Source organism: Sorex araneus, chromosome X (genome assembly GCF_027595985.1).
Source record: "Sorex araneus isolate mSorAra2 chromosome X, mSorAra2.pri, whole genome shotgun sequence".
Lineage (NCBI taxonomy): Eukaryota > Metazoa > Chordata > Mammalia > Eulipotyphla > Soricidae > Sorex > Sorex araneus.
Window position 1 is genome coordinate 360,154,109 of NC_073313.1, and position 14,897 is coordinate 360,169,005.

Here is a 14,897-nt window from a genome sequence, read left to right on the forward strand (position 1 = left end):
GGTGCCCGCCTTACATGCAGCTGACTCTAGTTCAACCCGTTACCCCATCCCCAGGAGAGACGCCTGAGTTTACTCCTGGGTTCCCATTTCAAATGTCCAGAACATCTGGCTCCTCAGCACCACTGGAAGCTGCCCACAAGCACAGAACAGGAGAAGAACTGAAGAATGAGGCCCCAAAACAAACTCAAAAAATGTTAATGAAGAATAAAAAGCAAATATGGACTGGAGTAATAGTATAGAGGGTTATGCTAGCTTGGCATGCGGCTGACCGGGGTACAATCCCGGTCATCCCGTATAGTCCTCCAAGCACTGACAAGGATCCCTGAACTCAGAGCCAGGAGAAACCCCTGAGCATCGCTGGGTGTGGCCCAAAATCAAAAACAAAATGGGAGGAGATAAAAAGAAAAAGAAAAAGCTTACCCGGGAAGGCAAGCTACTAGAACAAGAAACAGGAAAAAGAATAAAATAAATAATTGTAAATAATAGTAAACATAAACTCTTAACAGATCAGTAACTTCCTAAAATGTAAATTATATGAAATAGAAATGAAAGGAGATTAAGAGAAAAAAATAATATGCTGTTTGCAATAAATCCATTTTTAATCCTGAGACACTAGATCATTTAAATACAACTGGTGGGAATATAAAATTATATGACTGATAACTCCGGAAAACAAGAAGACAGTTTCATTTAAACTAAAGTTTCAGAGCCAGAGACAGCTCAAATAGCTGAGAGCGAGAGTTTTGCACCCTGGAGGCCTCGGTCTCAAAGCCAAAAACAATCTCAAATTTAATTTAGCACACAATCCAGCAAGAGCACTTTTAGGAAAGGATTAAGTTCACATAGATATGACCACAAAATGACATAGCAGCTCTATTTGCTATATCCCAAACCTGAAAGTGACCCAAATATCCTTCAAAGGCTCAATGCTTAAAATGCTGCGACAGGTCCATGCCATGAAATACTACTGCCACGCATAATTTGGATGATTCAACAGGCTATTACATTTAAAAACAGAAATATCAAAGGTTACATATTGATATGATTCCATTACACAAAATCTAAATGACAAAATTATAGAATGCACAGCAGATTAGTGGGGGACCAGAGATGGGGTGGGGTGGGCTGAGGCCGTACAAAGGAGGTTAGTGTAACCAGGAAACGGCATCAAGAGTGATCCTCTTTCTTTTGTTTTTGTTTGTTTGTTTGATTTTGCTTTTTGTGTAACACCTGGCGATGCACAGGGGTTACTCCTGGCTCTGCACTCAGGAATCACTTGTGGCAGTGCTCAGGGGACCATATGGGATGCTGGGAATCAACCCGGGTTGGCCTCATGCAAGGCAAACGCCCTACCCACTGTGCTATTGCTCCAGCCCAAGAGTGATCCTCTCTATGGTGGGACTTCCACGCAGACTCAGATACAACACTACAGAAGTGATGAAACCATGTTAAGTCAAAAGCCTCACTTCCACACGGAGACAGTACAAGTGAAAGCAGATAGATGATATCAAAACCTACATTCTAGTTTGATACTCTTTAATATGCCAAAAGATTATCATTGGGAACATCTGTCCACGGGGCTAATTCTTCCTATTCCTTGTGGCTTGTGTTTCTCTACTAGACTCTGATTTTGTTTTCTGTTCAATTTGGTTTAGGGGCCACATCCAGTGGTACTCCAGGGTCACTGCTAGTGATGCTGGGGAGTATGCGGTGCCAGGGAGAAAACGAGGTCTCCCGCATGCAAAGTATACACTCCAGCCCTTTGAGTCAAGGCCCCAGCTCTGGGTTTTTTTGTTTGACTCCAGGGACTAGATCTAGGTGTGAGAGATATTCCTGGCCTCCTGGACTTCGGATCTCTGTAGTGAGCAAGATAGACTGAACAGCTGCCATTTCTGTTGGGTCACTCTACATTCTCCATTTGCCCATGAAGAATACATCATCTGCTCCAAGGATCCATGCCTACAACACTGGGGAATTTTGGAAGTACAGCCCATGAGGAAGGCTTTCCCATCTACAAGGATCACTCATCAACCCCATGGGCATCGCTGGGCCAGCTGGAGTCACGCTCTCCCTTGAAATTTAACTTTGGGCAGAGTAGGTACAGGAGACTTCGTATCAGCTGGGCTAGCGTGACAAGTGCCACTCGTTCAGGTCCCTGATCGCAGAAGCCTGTGTCTTTCCGGAGTCTATGCTACTACTCTCATATCCTTCACAAAGGTCCTATTTTGCTTGTTATTCACATTTGATTACCATGTGAATCAAATAATAGGTTGATAGAATCTACTCAAACACCCTCTCAAAACAAGATTTTTTACCTAGTTAAAAAAAATTCTGATCATCGAAAATTGATTGGAATTTTAGCTGCTTGTAAAACCAAAAAGAAAAAAACAAAAACCAATGAATAAGTTCTACTGCAGAGGAGTACATGAGTCAAGGGGCTTGTTTTGTATGCCGACTATCCATCCCAATTCTAGCCCCAGTAACTGCATCTCCCCAAAGCCCTGTCAGGAGTGATCCTCGAGCGTACAGAAAGCCCAAGTACCGCCAACTACGGCCCAAGCCCCCACCTTGCCAATCCCACGGCCAAAAAGAGATCAGGTTCCTGTCAATGAACTTAAATGGAATGCAAATTTACCTGGAATTAAAAAGAGTAAGCTCTGCCTAGATGTGAAGTGGGCCACGATCTAGTGACAAAAACATGGAAGCCAGTCTCAGCCCTGGACCTGACCTGCACCTCAACCTGAGACGTCAACCCTCCGCCTTCGTCACCTCTGCACAAGCCCATACTCTTTCTATCTCTCTCTCTCTCTCTCTTTCTCCTCACATTTCTCTAAATAATTTTTTTGAGGGGTGTAGGGAGTGGGTTGGACCATACCGGCAATGCTCATAGGTTTACTCCTGACTCTGCACTCAGGAATTACACCCAGCGCTGTTCAGGGGACACAGAAGATGACAGGGATCAAAAACCTGGGTTAGCGGCATGCAAGGCAAATGACCTACCCACTGTACAATGGCTCCGGTCCATTTGTCCATTTAGTAAATTTATTTAATTTCTATAATACTTCTACTTAAAAAATTTTAATTAATTTCTTTCTAAAATACATGGACATGGCTCCCACTCTCAAATCGCACAAGCAAGTCTGAGAATTACAGTGACAATAATAGCATAGTCAAGAAATATGGCTAAAATGCTACAGCAATAGAGATAAAAAGCCAACTCAATAAACATTCTATCCAGACTGAATTCTAAACCCAATCTGGTTTGACTTTATAAACTGCAATTATCTTCAATGATCTACCAACATTCTTGCTAAATACATTAGTTAAGAGCATGAACATGTATTTTTAATCTATAGCTATTAAGCAAGCATTAGCTTATACATTTCCAATCTCTTAATAGTTCCATTCTTGATCTGCAGAAGGCAGATAGATACCCAATGCTACTAAGTCAAATGATGATTTTAAAAAGCTTAATGTAAATTATGAATCTAAAATCATGGGAAAACAATGATTATTACAAAATGCAAAACAGAAAACGCATATATAATAGTTATGCAGTAATACCACTCTAAGTTTCTAGACTATTACTTAGTTTTATAAAGTAAAAATTATATATCCAAAGGTAAGTTTAATTAAATCTATAAAAGTATGCTTTATAAATGTCTTTAAAAAAGTAATACTTCTTACCTTCTGGAGTTGGAATGCACCCCAAGAAAATGAAAGGAGGGAAAAAAAGAGCTTTTAATTTTTCTTTACAAAGCAACAATAAAACCAAAAATTAAACTCTCCCTTCCCCTCCCAGCAGCATCTACAATTCCTCAAGAATCTAACCCTCCCTTTGCTACATAAAAGCATCCTTCTTTATTACTTACAAGTTAGCCTAAAATATCAGTGTCTAAAGACACACAATTAAATTCACTAAGTCAAAACCATTACAGATTAAGTCTCAGTACCCAAATTATGTGGCAGAGTCAAATTCACAACAAATAGTAAAAGGAGGACTTTCCATTCTTTGATATTCTTCCCATGCATTTCAATTCAAGGAGCCATCAAAGAGCCATCAGCTATGAACCCTAAGCTATAGTAGTTTCTCTCTGATCCATAAAGAAACTCATTGTGAATCTGAGTTAGCAGTGGATAAGAATATTGTTTTCACTCCATAGCCAATATTCTGCTTGTTTTTGCATTGTTAATCCTCTTGACATCCCAACCATGTTTATGAACTTGAAAGCCAACCACAACTAGCAAATAAAAGAAAATAGAGGGCAAACTCAAAAGCTGACCCAAGCTTAAGTAAACATTCTATCAGTGTGCCTGTTCACTGTTAAACTGAGCTCTCTAATGAAATCACCCCAAAGCAATTAAAATGATCTGTTCTTGTAGAGACGATTTTTACTGAAAAGCAATTAAGTATGTTAACTGTATTTCCCTTGCTTTTACATAGGATGGAGGAGGGGCGAAAATTAGGCAATGGTTTTAGCTTTTAAGTTAATATTTACTTAACTATCACATGAGAGAGTAATTAAGTAAATGCAGTATCAAAAGCAACTGAAACTTCTCCCAACGTAAAAATTTATCATGTCAAATGTTTATTAAGCACTTTATTTTCACAAGTTTCCCAAAGTCTTTACAATTCCAACTTTAAAGGATACAAGACTGAAATGCAAAAAAGCAAGAAAAATTCCTTGTTATATAACAGCTCTGAGCTCTGCAAAACAAAAATATAAAAACCTAGTTAAATGTTTGGTTAAGAAATATCTTTTGAAAAAGATTGGGTTCTTTCAGAAGCCAAGTTACTGCAATGGCTGAGACTTTTTTTAATTCATAGAAAAACCTACAGGTAGAGAATATCTAGATGCTATTCTATGTCAGCAAATGATGTAAGTTCAATTGAAAAAAGTAAAAGAGCAAATGCTAATACTATATAAACTAAATAGATAAACTTATCAGAAAATAAAGGGAAATGACTGCTGTAGAGGCAGTATGACAAAAAGAAAAAAACAAAGCATTTGGCCTAGCTTTCTAGTTTCACTGAGCTAGCTATGATCTCCACCCAGCCAAGCCTCAAACTCCACCAAGTCTTCATCCTTCATTAGGAGAGAGAGACAGAGACAGAGAGACAGACAAACAGACAGACAGAGAATGTTGGGGCTGAAAAGATAGTAGAGTGGTTAGGGTACTTGCCTTGCACATGATCAACCCGGGTTTGATCTCTGATATCCCAGGTCCCCCCCATACACGGCCAGAAGTAACCCCTAAGCAAGCCAGATGTGATGCAAAAAGATAATAATAATAAAAGATGTAGGGACCAGGGCGATAGTATAGCAGGTAGGGTTCTAGCCTAGCACAGAGCCAACCAGAGTTTGATCCCTGACACCCCATATGGTCCCCAATTCTGCCGGGAGTGATCCCTGCGTGCAGAGCCAGGAGTAAGCCTAGAGCACTGCTGGGTGTGGTCCAAAATAAGAAAACAATTTTTTTAATGATATGTAATTGTAATATCCTTAGTATCTTTTTCAGCTGTACCATTTGACAACAAACCTCTGGCTTTGAAATGGAGAGGTATGTGGAGAAGAGACTAAGGAATGAAAGAAATTACCAGGTGGTGGGGGATCGCTATTCAGAGGTATTATGTTGTGTTGTAACTAAACTTTCATGCAAGAGACTCCTGTCCAATTATCTGCCGGGCCTCAAATCTACCAGTGCACAAAACTAGCATTTTGTCTTCCCCCCCACCCCCCAGATCTTTTTCCATAAAGAACTAAAATCTTGAGCCAGGAATGGGGCTCTGTAGCAGAGCATTTGTCTGGCATGTGAGAGGCCCAGGGTTTGACTCCCAGTACCACATGGTCCCCCAAATATTACCAGGAGCCCCCAGTATCCAGGTTGGGGGAGCCTCCCTCAATTCCTGCCAGATTTAGATATGCACCATACCCACTAAAAGGGTAAAATTAAAATACACACATAAAAAAACACTAAAACTAATGCCTTTCAATGCCTCTTAAATTTTAAAGGCAACAATAATTAATCTAATTAATAAATAAGGCAACTGGTAATATTTATTAGCTATAGAACTTATTCACCTATAACAATCTGTGATATGAAAGATTCTGACTTGTGCACCAAAATTGCTAATTATTTTATATCATGAACTCCTAGGACCACTTAGGGAGATGTAATTCAGAAAGAACTCAACTCAGGATGATAAACTCATGAATACGAACCCTCTTCTACTCACCCCTGCAAGACACAGCAAGACTAGAGAAGTATGGCCTCAGAAATACTTTCCTGTTACCTGCTTTCACAATGCATCTTCTTCCGAATTCCCTATTAACAGAAATTGCTGAGAGGACACAGCTTATAGAAAGAATGAAAACACACAGAGGGTTGGAGAAAGTACTCAAGGGTGTGGCAGGCTTCTCTAGAAGGGCCGTGTCATGCTAGGGAAGTGCACTGGAAAGGCCCGCTGGTCGGGGCATCCCTGTCAGGCCCACACAGCTGGCTGAGCATGGCCACGCCTGGCCCCCTGGGTGTCCAAGCAACGCCTGGTAGACTCCGGTGGAAAAGCAAAACTTAACAAAAAGCACAGGTGTAAATACGAACGGCGGCCATGCCAATGGAGGGGAAAGCCACCATGTGAAAGACGAAGGGAGGCAGGACAGTGGGTGACAGCGGAGAAAGGAGTCAGCAAAGTGCTCTCAACGTCCACAAATACGGGGCCTACGCACTCTCCCTGCTGGAGGCCAGGCATATGCTAACTTTAATTATACCTGTTCGGGAGGGTGGGCCGCATTGTGTTCAGGGACCCATACGCCCTGCCAGGGATAAAACTACGACTGGCCATGTTCGAGGCACCCAGGGACCTACCCACCATAATCTCTCCAGCTTTAATTGCTCCATTTTTCATAATAAATTATACATTTCAAAATTGCATACAATTTTTTTTAAAAAAAATCTCATCTCTTAAGATACAAAGTCAAATACTGAAGAACTAAAATACCTGAGAATTACTTCAGAACTCTGAGGTAAGGGACTGGAGGTATTGTCAAAGAGTACCACCAAGAGCACCATCAAGAGTAACTTCTGAGTACAGAGCCAGGTGTAACCCCGGGCATTGTCAGGCGTGGCCCCAAACCCAACAAAACCAAACAAAAATCTGAAGAAAGCTTTTGATCTCTACAAGGATTTATTAACTCTGTCATTTATGCTGTCATTTTTGCTTTCCAAAAGCAAAGATCTGTGTTTTTAAGTGTCTTTAGTATCAAGCTCCTAAGCTTTACTTATGTATGAAATTATATTAAACAAAAGGAAAAAGATGCATTTTGAGTCGATAACATCAGGAATTATTTACTTATCAACTCCCCAATTATTATTAATCTTTGACAATACCTGATCCTACTGCTCCACCTCACTGCTACCTTCTTAATCACTCCACCGGGAGGCCAGGACTCCACTTCCCTCCTCTTTCAACACTCCTCGGCCAGTCCTGTCCTTCCGTCTGAAACCCGCGTCTCACGTGCCTGTTCTCCCCGCTCTGCTGATGGTCCCCAGATCCACCCCACAGCCACAGCCTACCTGCCCGCTGAAAACATGCCCGTCCGTCTCGCACCCCATCAGGCCTGACGGCTGCGGCCCATTCTCTGGAAGCCATTATTCCTCTAAGGTGGAAGTCCGGGGGAGGGACATGGCTCGAGAAGAGAGAGCACTTGCTTTTCATGTCAGAGCCCCCAGGCTGGTCCCCAGCACCGCACAGTCCCCCCAGCGCTGCTGGCAGTGGCTCCTGACAACTACCAGGTGTGAATGCCCACAAGAAATTTAATGTACCAGACATTTCATCAGGGGAAATGTTTCAAGGCCTAGTATTTCCCTTCAAGAATGGAACTACACATCTGGACAGAACAAGGCTCAAAACACTTAATTATGCTAATAGATTCACACTGGTTTGTTGTGTTTTGTTCCCAGCCACTAACTTATCAGGTGGAAAAATCAAGCTCCGAAAACGGCAATCATCAACACCGAGGCGCCCGACACCTACTCATAAAACACCGTGTTCAACAATCTACCCAGAAAACTGGTGGTGACCTCCTTCCAGCTACGTGAACTTGACTAGAAGCCAGAGGCTACTCCAAGATGGAAAATTCTATTCTGTGTTCGAAAGAAGGGACTATTACTCTGAACTGAGATTTTTGGGTTAAGCACAAGTGAGTTCCAGGAAAGGAAAGCTCCATCAGTTTCAAGACGTGGAACTGACGAGGGGCCGCAGAGAGAACAAGGGGGGAGCTTTGCCGCAGGAAGCCAGCTAGAGCCCCAACACACAGGGTCCGCTAGCTGAACCCCAAGCACGGAGTACGACAGAGCCTCTGAACCCCTGTACCAGCTGTGACAGTCCCAAACAAACAGGCACGAGGAGCCCAGAAGCTGAAGACAGAGCAGCCCCACAGTGGTACCTCTTCCTCTGGCTAGTTACAACTCAAAAATTATGGACAAGAGTGAACATGGCAAGCTAAGGCCAGGGAGATGGTATGAAGGATAAGGTGCTTTGCCTGGCCGGTGGCCAATCCCAGTTCAATCCCTAGCATAGCATATGGTCTCCCACAAACAACCTGAGCATAGAGCAAGGAGTAACCCCTGATCATAGCCATGTATGGTCCAAATCTGCCCACTGACCCCCAAGTAAGCAACCTCCCACTGAGAAACTTATTGCTCATCAGGGTCCAAAAAGTCAAAACAACCCAATGCCCACCAATGGTTAAATGAATCCACAAAATGTGGTCTATGCATCCAAAAGAGTGATGTCCAGCAATAAAAGAATAACAATCTGGCAAATAAAAGAATAACAATCTGGCAAATCTGGCAGATGAAACAAATGTGGCAAATTTCATCAAGATTGAAATTTCAGATTATTAAACTAAATGACGAAAGAAAACATGACACAGTCCCGTCAGAAGCAGCAAATCCCAGGAGACACCAAGGCCCTCGAGAGTCCTCTGGGGCTGTTGGAGAGGAGCCCGAGGAAGAGGAGTCAGAGCAACCAATGGGGAGTTTCTTCGGGGAATGATAGAAAAAGATTTGGGGTGGGGGGCTGGAGAGATAGCACAGCGGGTAGGGCGCTTGCCTTGCACGCGGCCGACCTGGGTTCAAATCCCAGCATCCCATATGGTCCCCTGAGCACGGCCAGGGGTAATTCCTGAGTGCAGAGCCAGGTGTGACCCCCCCCAAAAAAAAAAAAAAAAAAGAAAAGAAAAAGATTTGGGGTGAATGGATCTCACTAAAATCACTAAGTATATGTTTTAAAATGGTGAATTTCATGTTATGTAAACTTTTTTAAAAGCAACCAACTAAGACTCAAAATGAAAGAAGTTGGGAGTGGGGGAGGGGGAGGAGGTGGCCTATATACTCTAAACACCAAGACTCAAGTGAGCTTTTTATTAGGCAATATTCAGTGTCCACTGTCACATGGTAGTGTTGACAATTAACACTGTCCTCCATTCCTGGGGAGATAGCTGAAAGTTCTAGAAGTTTAACTTGGACTCTGCCCACTATGTGCTACCCTTGGTTAAATCTTAACCTGTATCCTTTCCTTATATGCTTCCTATAAACCAGAAGTGTAGACGTTTGGGAAGAGTTACAAATACTTCCCAAAAATGATCAGGCCGTGATAGTTAAGCTTGCGCATCCCAGAAAAATGCAGTTAATCAAATAAAGAGAACTAAGCTCTCAAACTTATAACAGTTGGCAAACCCCTTGTAGAATGAATTTTCTGTCTTTTCTCTCACCACTCTGACAGGCACTTACAATAAAGGTGATGAAATACTGTAGGGCACACACAAGAAGCAAGTGAAATCCTGTCTTTCTGATCAGAAAACAAAAAATGAGTACTGTATGTCTGGGAGAGCAGGTGGGGCAAATTCCAAAGAGAGAATTGGGGACGGGAACCCCTTAAATCCCTCCCAAGGCCAGGGTTCATTTCTAAGGTGTGCACATGAGGACGCTCCCAAGGAGCAGCGCAAAGGCTCAGTAAACCAAGCACGGCTCAAGTCGCAAAGGCTCAGCTTGGTCGAGAGACACAGGCTCAGAACAGAAGCTCTGACTGAGGTGAAAATGATGACTGAAGCAGCAACTACAGAGGAAAGATCACGGACTCAGTGCAGTTAGGGGGCTGCTTATTTTGAAAAACAGAAATTAAATTATTGTTCTCTGGAGCAGGGGTGGGAAATATCGGGCCCTCTGAAGTCCATGAAATCCCGGGGTCTGGCCCTGGTCCGTGACGGACAGACACAAATGCTCTCACCAACAACTCACAGCCCCTCTGCCTGGACTGCACACATATGGGGGTGTTACAGATGTCCACACGCCACTGGCAGAACAAAGGCCATCCAGCCCTGCTCCAGGGACCAACAACCACTACAAACCCAGAGCATAAAATATGGAAGTCACAATTCGCTGTATGTCAAAAAAGAAAAAAATCTAGGAAAATTCTCAAGAGGAACCACATCAACAATTACCAATCCTGAGACTACCCTGATATCAGACTTACCAATCAAAGACTTGAATTTGTGGGGGGCAGTGCCAGGGACCAACCAGGTCTCACACATGGGAGGCATGTGGGGGACACATGTCCGCCTTCAGCTTCCTTGGTAAAGGGATGGGTGGGTACTCAATCTTTCTCAAATGAGTATCAATTACCTCATTTTAAACACTTTTTTTTGTTGGTTAGTTGTGGCAAATTACATGAAATAGGCAAGTTGGCATTTCAGTCATTTCTAAGTGCAAATCTAAGTGGCATTAAACACAAACACGACGTAAACAACATTGCCACTATCCATGTCCAGAAGTTTATCATTATCTCAAAGCAATTCTGTCCTGAGAAACTCTGTTCTCCACTACAACCCCCTCTTCTACATCCTCTCCTCCTGGGTTCCGGTCTAAGCACCCCACAAAACTACAATGTGTAATACTCGTCCTTTGGTGTTGGCTTATGTAAACCCGGGGTGGCGGAGGGGGAGGCTTGACTACCCCTGACAGTATTCAGCGCTGCGAGGGGTCGGCTGCATGCCAGGCATGCACTTTACCCCTTGGACGAGCTCTCAGGCCCAGCTTATGAAAGTTTTCATCTTTTTTGTTTTTTCCTGTGCACACATGGCGATGCTCAACAGTTACTCCTGGCTATGTGTGTACTCAGGAATCACTCCTAGGGTTGAGGGGACCAGATGAGATGCTGGGAAATGAACCTGGGTCAGCCGCAAGCAAGGCAAGCAAGCTGAATTATCTCTCCAGCCTCTTATGGAAGTTTTTAAGGCTTGACCAACCATGAAGAACATCCGAGTTTCATTCTTTCCTGAGGCTGAGTCATATTCCACTGACTCTATATACCACATTTATCTTAAGTGGTCATGAGGGCTATTTCTAGGCAAATGCACCTTTAAATGAAACAATATGGTACAAAGTAGTCAAAATTAAATTATTCAAAATAGGGTGGAAGAACGCAGAATATAAATAAACATGGGGGTGGGGAGAAAGCTGTTTATTTTCGTGGTGGCAGAAGCTGAACTTAGGGGGCTTCGCTCCTGCTAGGAGAGTGCTACAGTGCTGAGCTACATCCTGGATCACAACGGAAAAAGAGAGTTGAAGGACTGAGTGAGGGCTGGACAAAGGAAATAATTCAGCAGCCTCACGTCTTTCAAGAAGCACCGGTTCTATTTTATTCTGCAAGCTATCGATAAACTTCCTGAGACTACCATTTGACTTCGTAACAGCAAGAGAACTATCTCCAAGTGCATCTGAAGAGGCACTGCAAACCACTGATACTGCACATACTCGTTATCAAGTGGGCTTTCAACACTTGTTTTGCAAGCACAAGGTGTCCTTGGGGAGCTAGCTCAAAGGGAGCGATAGAAAAGTTATAGGATTTCAGATCTCACAAATGCATGATTCCAAAACTTAGGTGCTATGAAGAAAGAACAGGGAACAACGTCAGACTAAAACAGGAAATGTGATCTAGACAGAAAAGTCAACTCAGTTAAAGGTTTCCGAAAACATTCTCCAACCCAAAGAAAGCCTATTCCTTGCTAAAGGGTCAGCCAGTCCACAGTGAAAGTTGCTTTGCTGCATACTAGGGAACACACGCACGCACGCACTTTCTCGACATTCAAACCCGTGAAAGAGACAAAACTACACTTATCTTGGAGAGAAGAACATGAGTTAAGAAAATGAAGTGAAGACCGAAGAGATAGTACAGGGGTTAAGGTACAACACTGTACCTTAACATTGTACCAGTTCAATCCCTGACACCATGCGTGATCCCCTGAGCACCCACAGGAATGATCCTGAGCACTAAGCCAGAGGTAAGCCCTGAGCACCACCAGGTGCCCCTGCCCCCACTCCATCAAATAAATTAATTAATAATAAAGAAATAAGGTGAGAAGAAAAGTATAGAGAAGGGGGGGAAAAAAAGAGCTCCCGTGAGCCGAAGAAATGGCCAGTACAGGAGGCAAAGTACCTGCCTTAACTTCAACCCCAGACTGAAGCCAACCTGTCTGAGAGCCCTGGCTTCCACCTGGTCCCATGAGCACTGTCAAGAGTGACCCCTGTACGCAGAGCCAGCAGTAAGCCCTGAGCACCGCCTGAAGTGGCCCACACCCCTCCCTGGCACCCAAAACGGAGGAGGCTCTAGACAGCTGGGTTAAAAAAAAAAAAAATGCTAAAGAGATGCGGAAACTGCTAGTCCTGTGGAGCTGACAAAACAGCAGTCACTGTTTTGTCATATTTTCTCCAGCAACCTTTGTATAATTTATACTTAAACGGCCACTGTACAATTCAAATCATTTATCAATTAGCATTTTAAAAATAATTTACAAAAATGTTTGAAGGTCAATAATTTATATATTTAATTTTTGTAAGATTAAAAAATCTTATAAATGTTCATACATTTTTTTCTGAGACATCCAATTATATATAAGATACAGCAATTTATAATTAATTGCTTCATTTTTACCAAGAAGGGCCAACTGGGAAAAAAATCTCAAATTGAATTTCCTATTAATAAAAATGAGAATTAAAATCTATGAAATGGGATGGGAGAGATAGTACAGCAGGCAGGGCATTTGCCTTGTATGCAGCTGACCCAGGTTCAATCCCTGGCATCCTATGTGGCCCCCCGAGTACCACAAGGAGTTAATTCCTGAATGCAGAGCCAGGATAACTCCTCAGCATCAAGGGTATAGCCCAACCCCCCATCTCCTCTCCAAAGAAATTCCAACCCGGGGCTGGAGCGATAGCATAGTAGGTAGGGCGTTTGCCTTGCACGAGGCCAACCCGGGTTCGAATCCCAGCATCCCATATGGTCCCCTGAGCACTGCCAGGAGTAATTCCTGAGTGCAAAGCCAGGACTAACCCCTGTGCATCGCCAGGTGTGACCCAAAAAGCAAAATAAGTAAATAAATAAATAAACAAAAAAATTCCAACTTAATTCCCGAGCACCTGAGTGGAGCCCTTAATGCAAGGACTGTCCATCCAGCATCCCTGGGAACCGCCACAAGATACCATAGTGCTCTCTCTTCCTAGTCACTGCAACACCCACAATTCTACATCTTTCCCTCAAGTGTCACACAAGGGGACCCCTACCAATTGTGAACTAACACTGCAATAATTTCCTACCTAAATGAAAAGAGATACTCTCCAGGGGCTGGAGTGATAGCACAGCGGGTAGGGCATTTGCCTTGCACAAAGCTGACCCGGGTTCGATTCCCAGCATCCCATAAGGTCCCCTGAGCACCGCCAGGACTAATTCCTGAGTGCAGAGTCAGGAATAACCCCTGTGCATCGCCAGGTGTGACCCAAAAAACAAAAAACAAAACGAAAATAGATACTCTCCAATTTCTATTTAGGTTTAACCAAACGTGCGCATTTCTCTCTGACAGGTCTTCATTCTGAGCAGGGATATCACATGCTACTGAGGGAAGTGAGGCTCTTAAAAATCAAGTGCATTTTATCTTTGTACCTGTGCTAGCTGGGCCCAGGCTGTCATACCTGAACAAAGTACAACTATTCGCTGGATCTATACCACTGTATGTGTTCCCCATTTTATTCTTTTCATTCAAGGTTCTTTCCTCCTGGGATATTTTTTTATCTTTAATAACCAAGCTCAATAAAAGCCTGAATTGATAGATGAAGGCTTGAAGATGGCTCCAGGCCTTCCTAAGAATTAAAGTGCATGGGTTTGAAGGCAGCTACATTTCTTACTAAGAATTGATTTAAACTTTCTTTTGGTTTTTATAATTAAGCCATGACAAAAAGCTCCAAAAGTTACTATAAATAATCTTTAGGACTAAAATATACCACCACCACACTACTATAAAATAATTTGATCAAGCATTATAAGTACTACTAACAATATTTACATAACTCACCTGATTTCTTTTAGTCCTTCTCTCTGGATAACTTGAAGAATTTCTTTATGACTCATGGGTGTATTGGGGTATTTTTCTAAGACCTGAGAAACAAGTATATAATAAGATATTACTTTTTCTTACTTTAAGTTCGTGTGTATTTTGTTCTTATTATACCTATGTATTAATAATTTTATCTAGCACATGTATATTCAGAGATTTTTTCTTCCCTTTTGCAACAACGAAACTGCAAAATTAATGGGCTATAAGTAGGGTCCTCTCTCCTCACAATAATCAAACCCTGAAGCAGAAATGGACCAGAAAGGTGAGATGGAATACAGCTCGATCACTCCTGGATGTATGCCGTGCAAGAATGCTTCCTTTTGGCCCCCACCCCAGCAAAAATGTCTGCCTGTGCACCCATCATAAGCATCTTCAGAACTGACTTTACATTTCCAGCAAAGTCTAGTAAAGCATAGATGCTCAAATACATGTTTGACCAAGACAAAT

At 42.7% G+C, this 14,897-nt stretch overlaps 1 protein-coding gene across 3 annotated transcripts in view; it reads right to left on the reverse strand.

Annotated features, from left to right (window-relative positions):
• The window catches only part of ASXL2 (ASXL transcriptional regulator 2), a 103,371-nt gene that overhangs the window by 61,253 nt on the left and 27,221 nt on the right, over nucleotides 1-14,897 (reverse strand). The window contains exon 2 of one of the 3 annotated variants that reach the window (XM_055120765.1): nucleotides 14,409-14,491. The exons of 1 other annotated variant lie outside the window; for it this stretch is intronic. In XM_055120765.1, coding sequence (XP_054976740.1) covers nucleotides 14,409-14,491 — 83 coding nt within the window. Of the gene's footprint in view, nucleotides 1-3,687; nucleotides 3,707-14,408; nucleotides 14,492-14,897 lie in introns of those variants that run through there. One more of the 3 variants, XM_055120767.1, reaches the window with a different exon arrangement.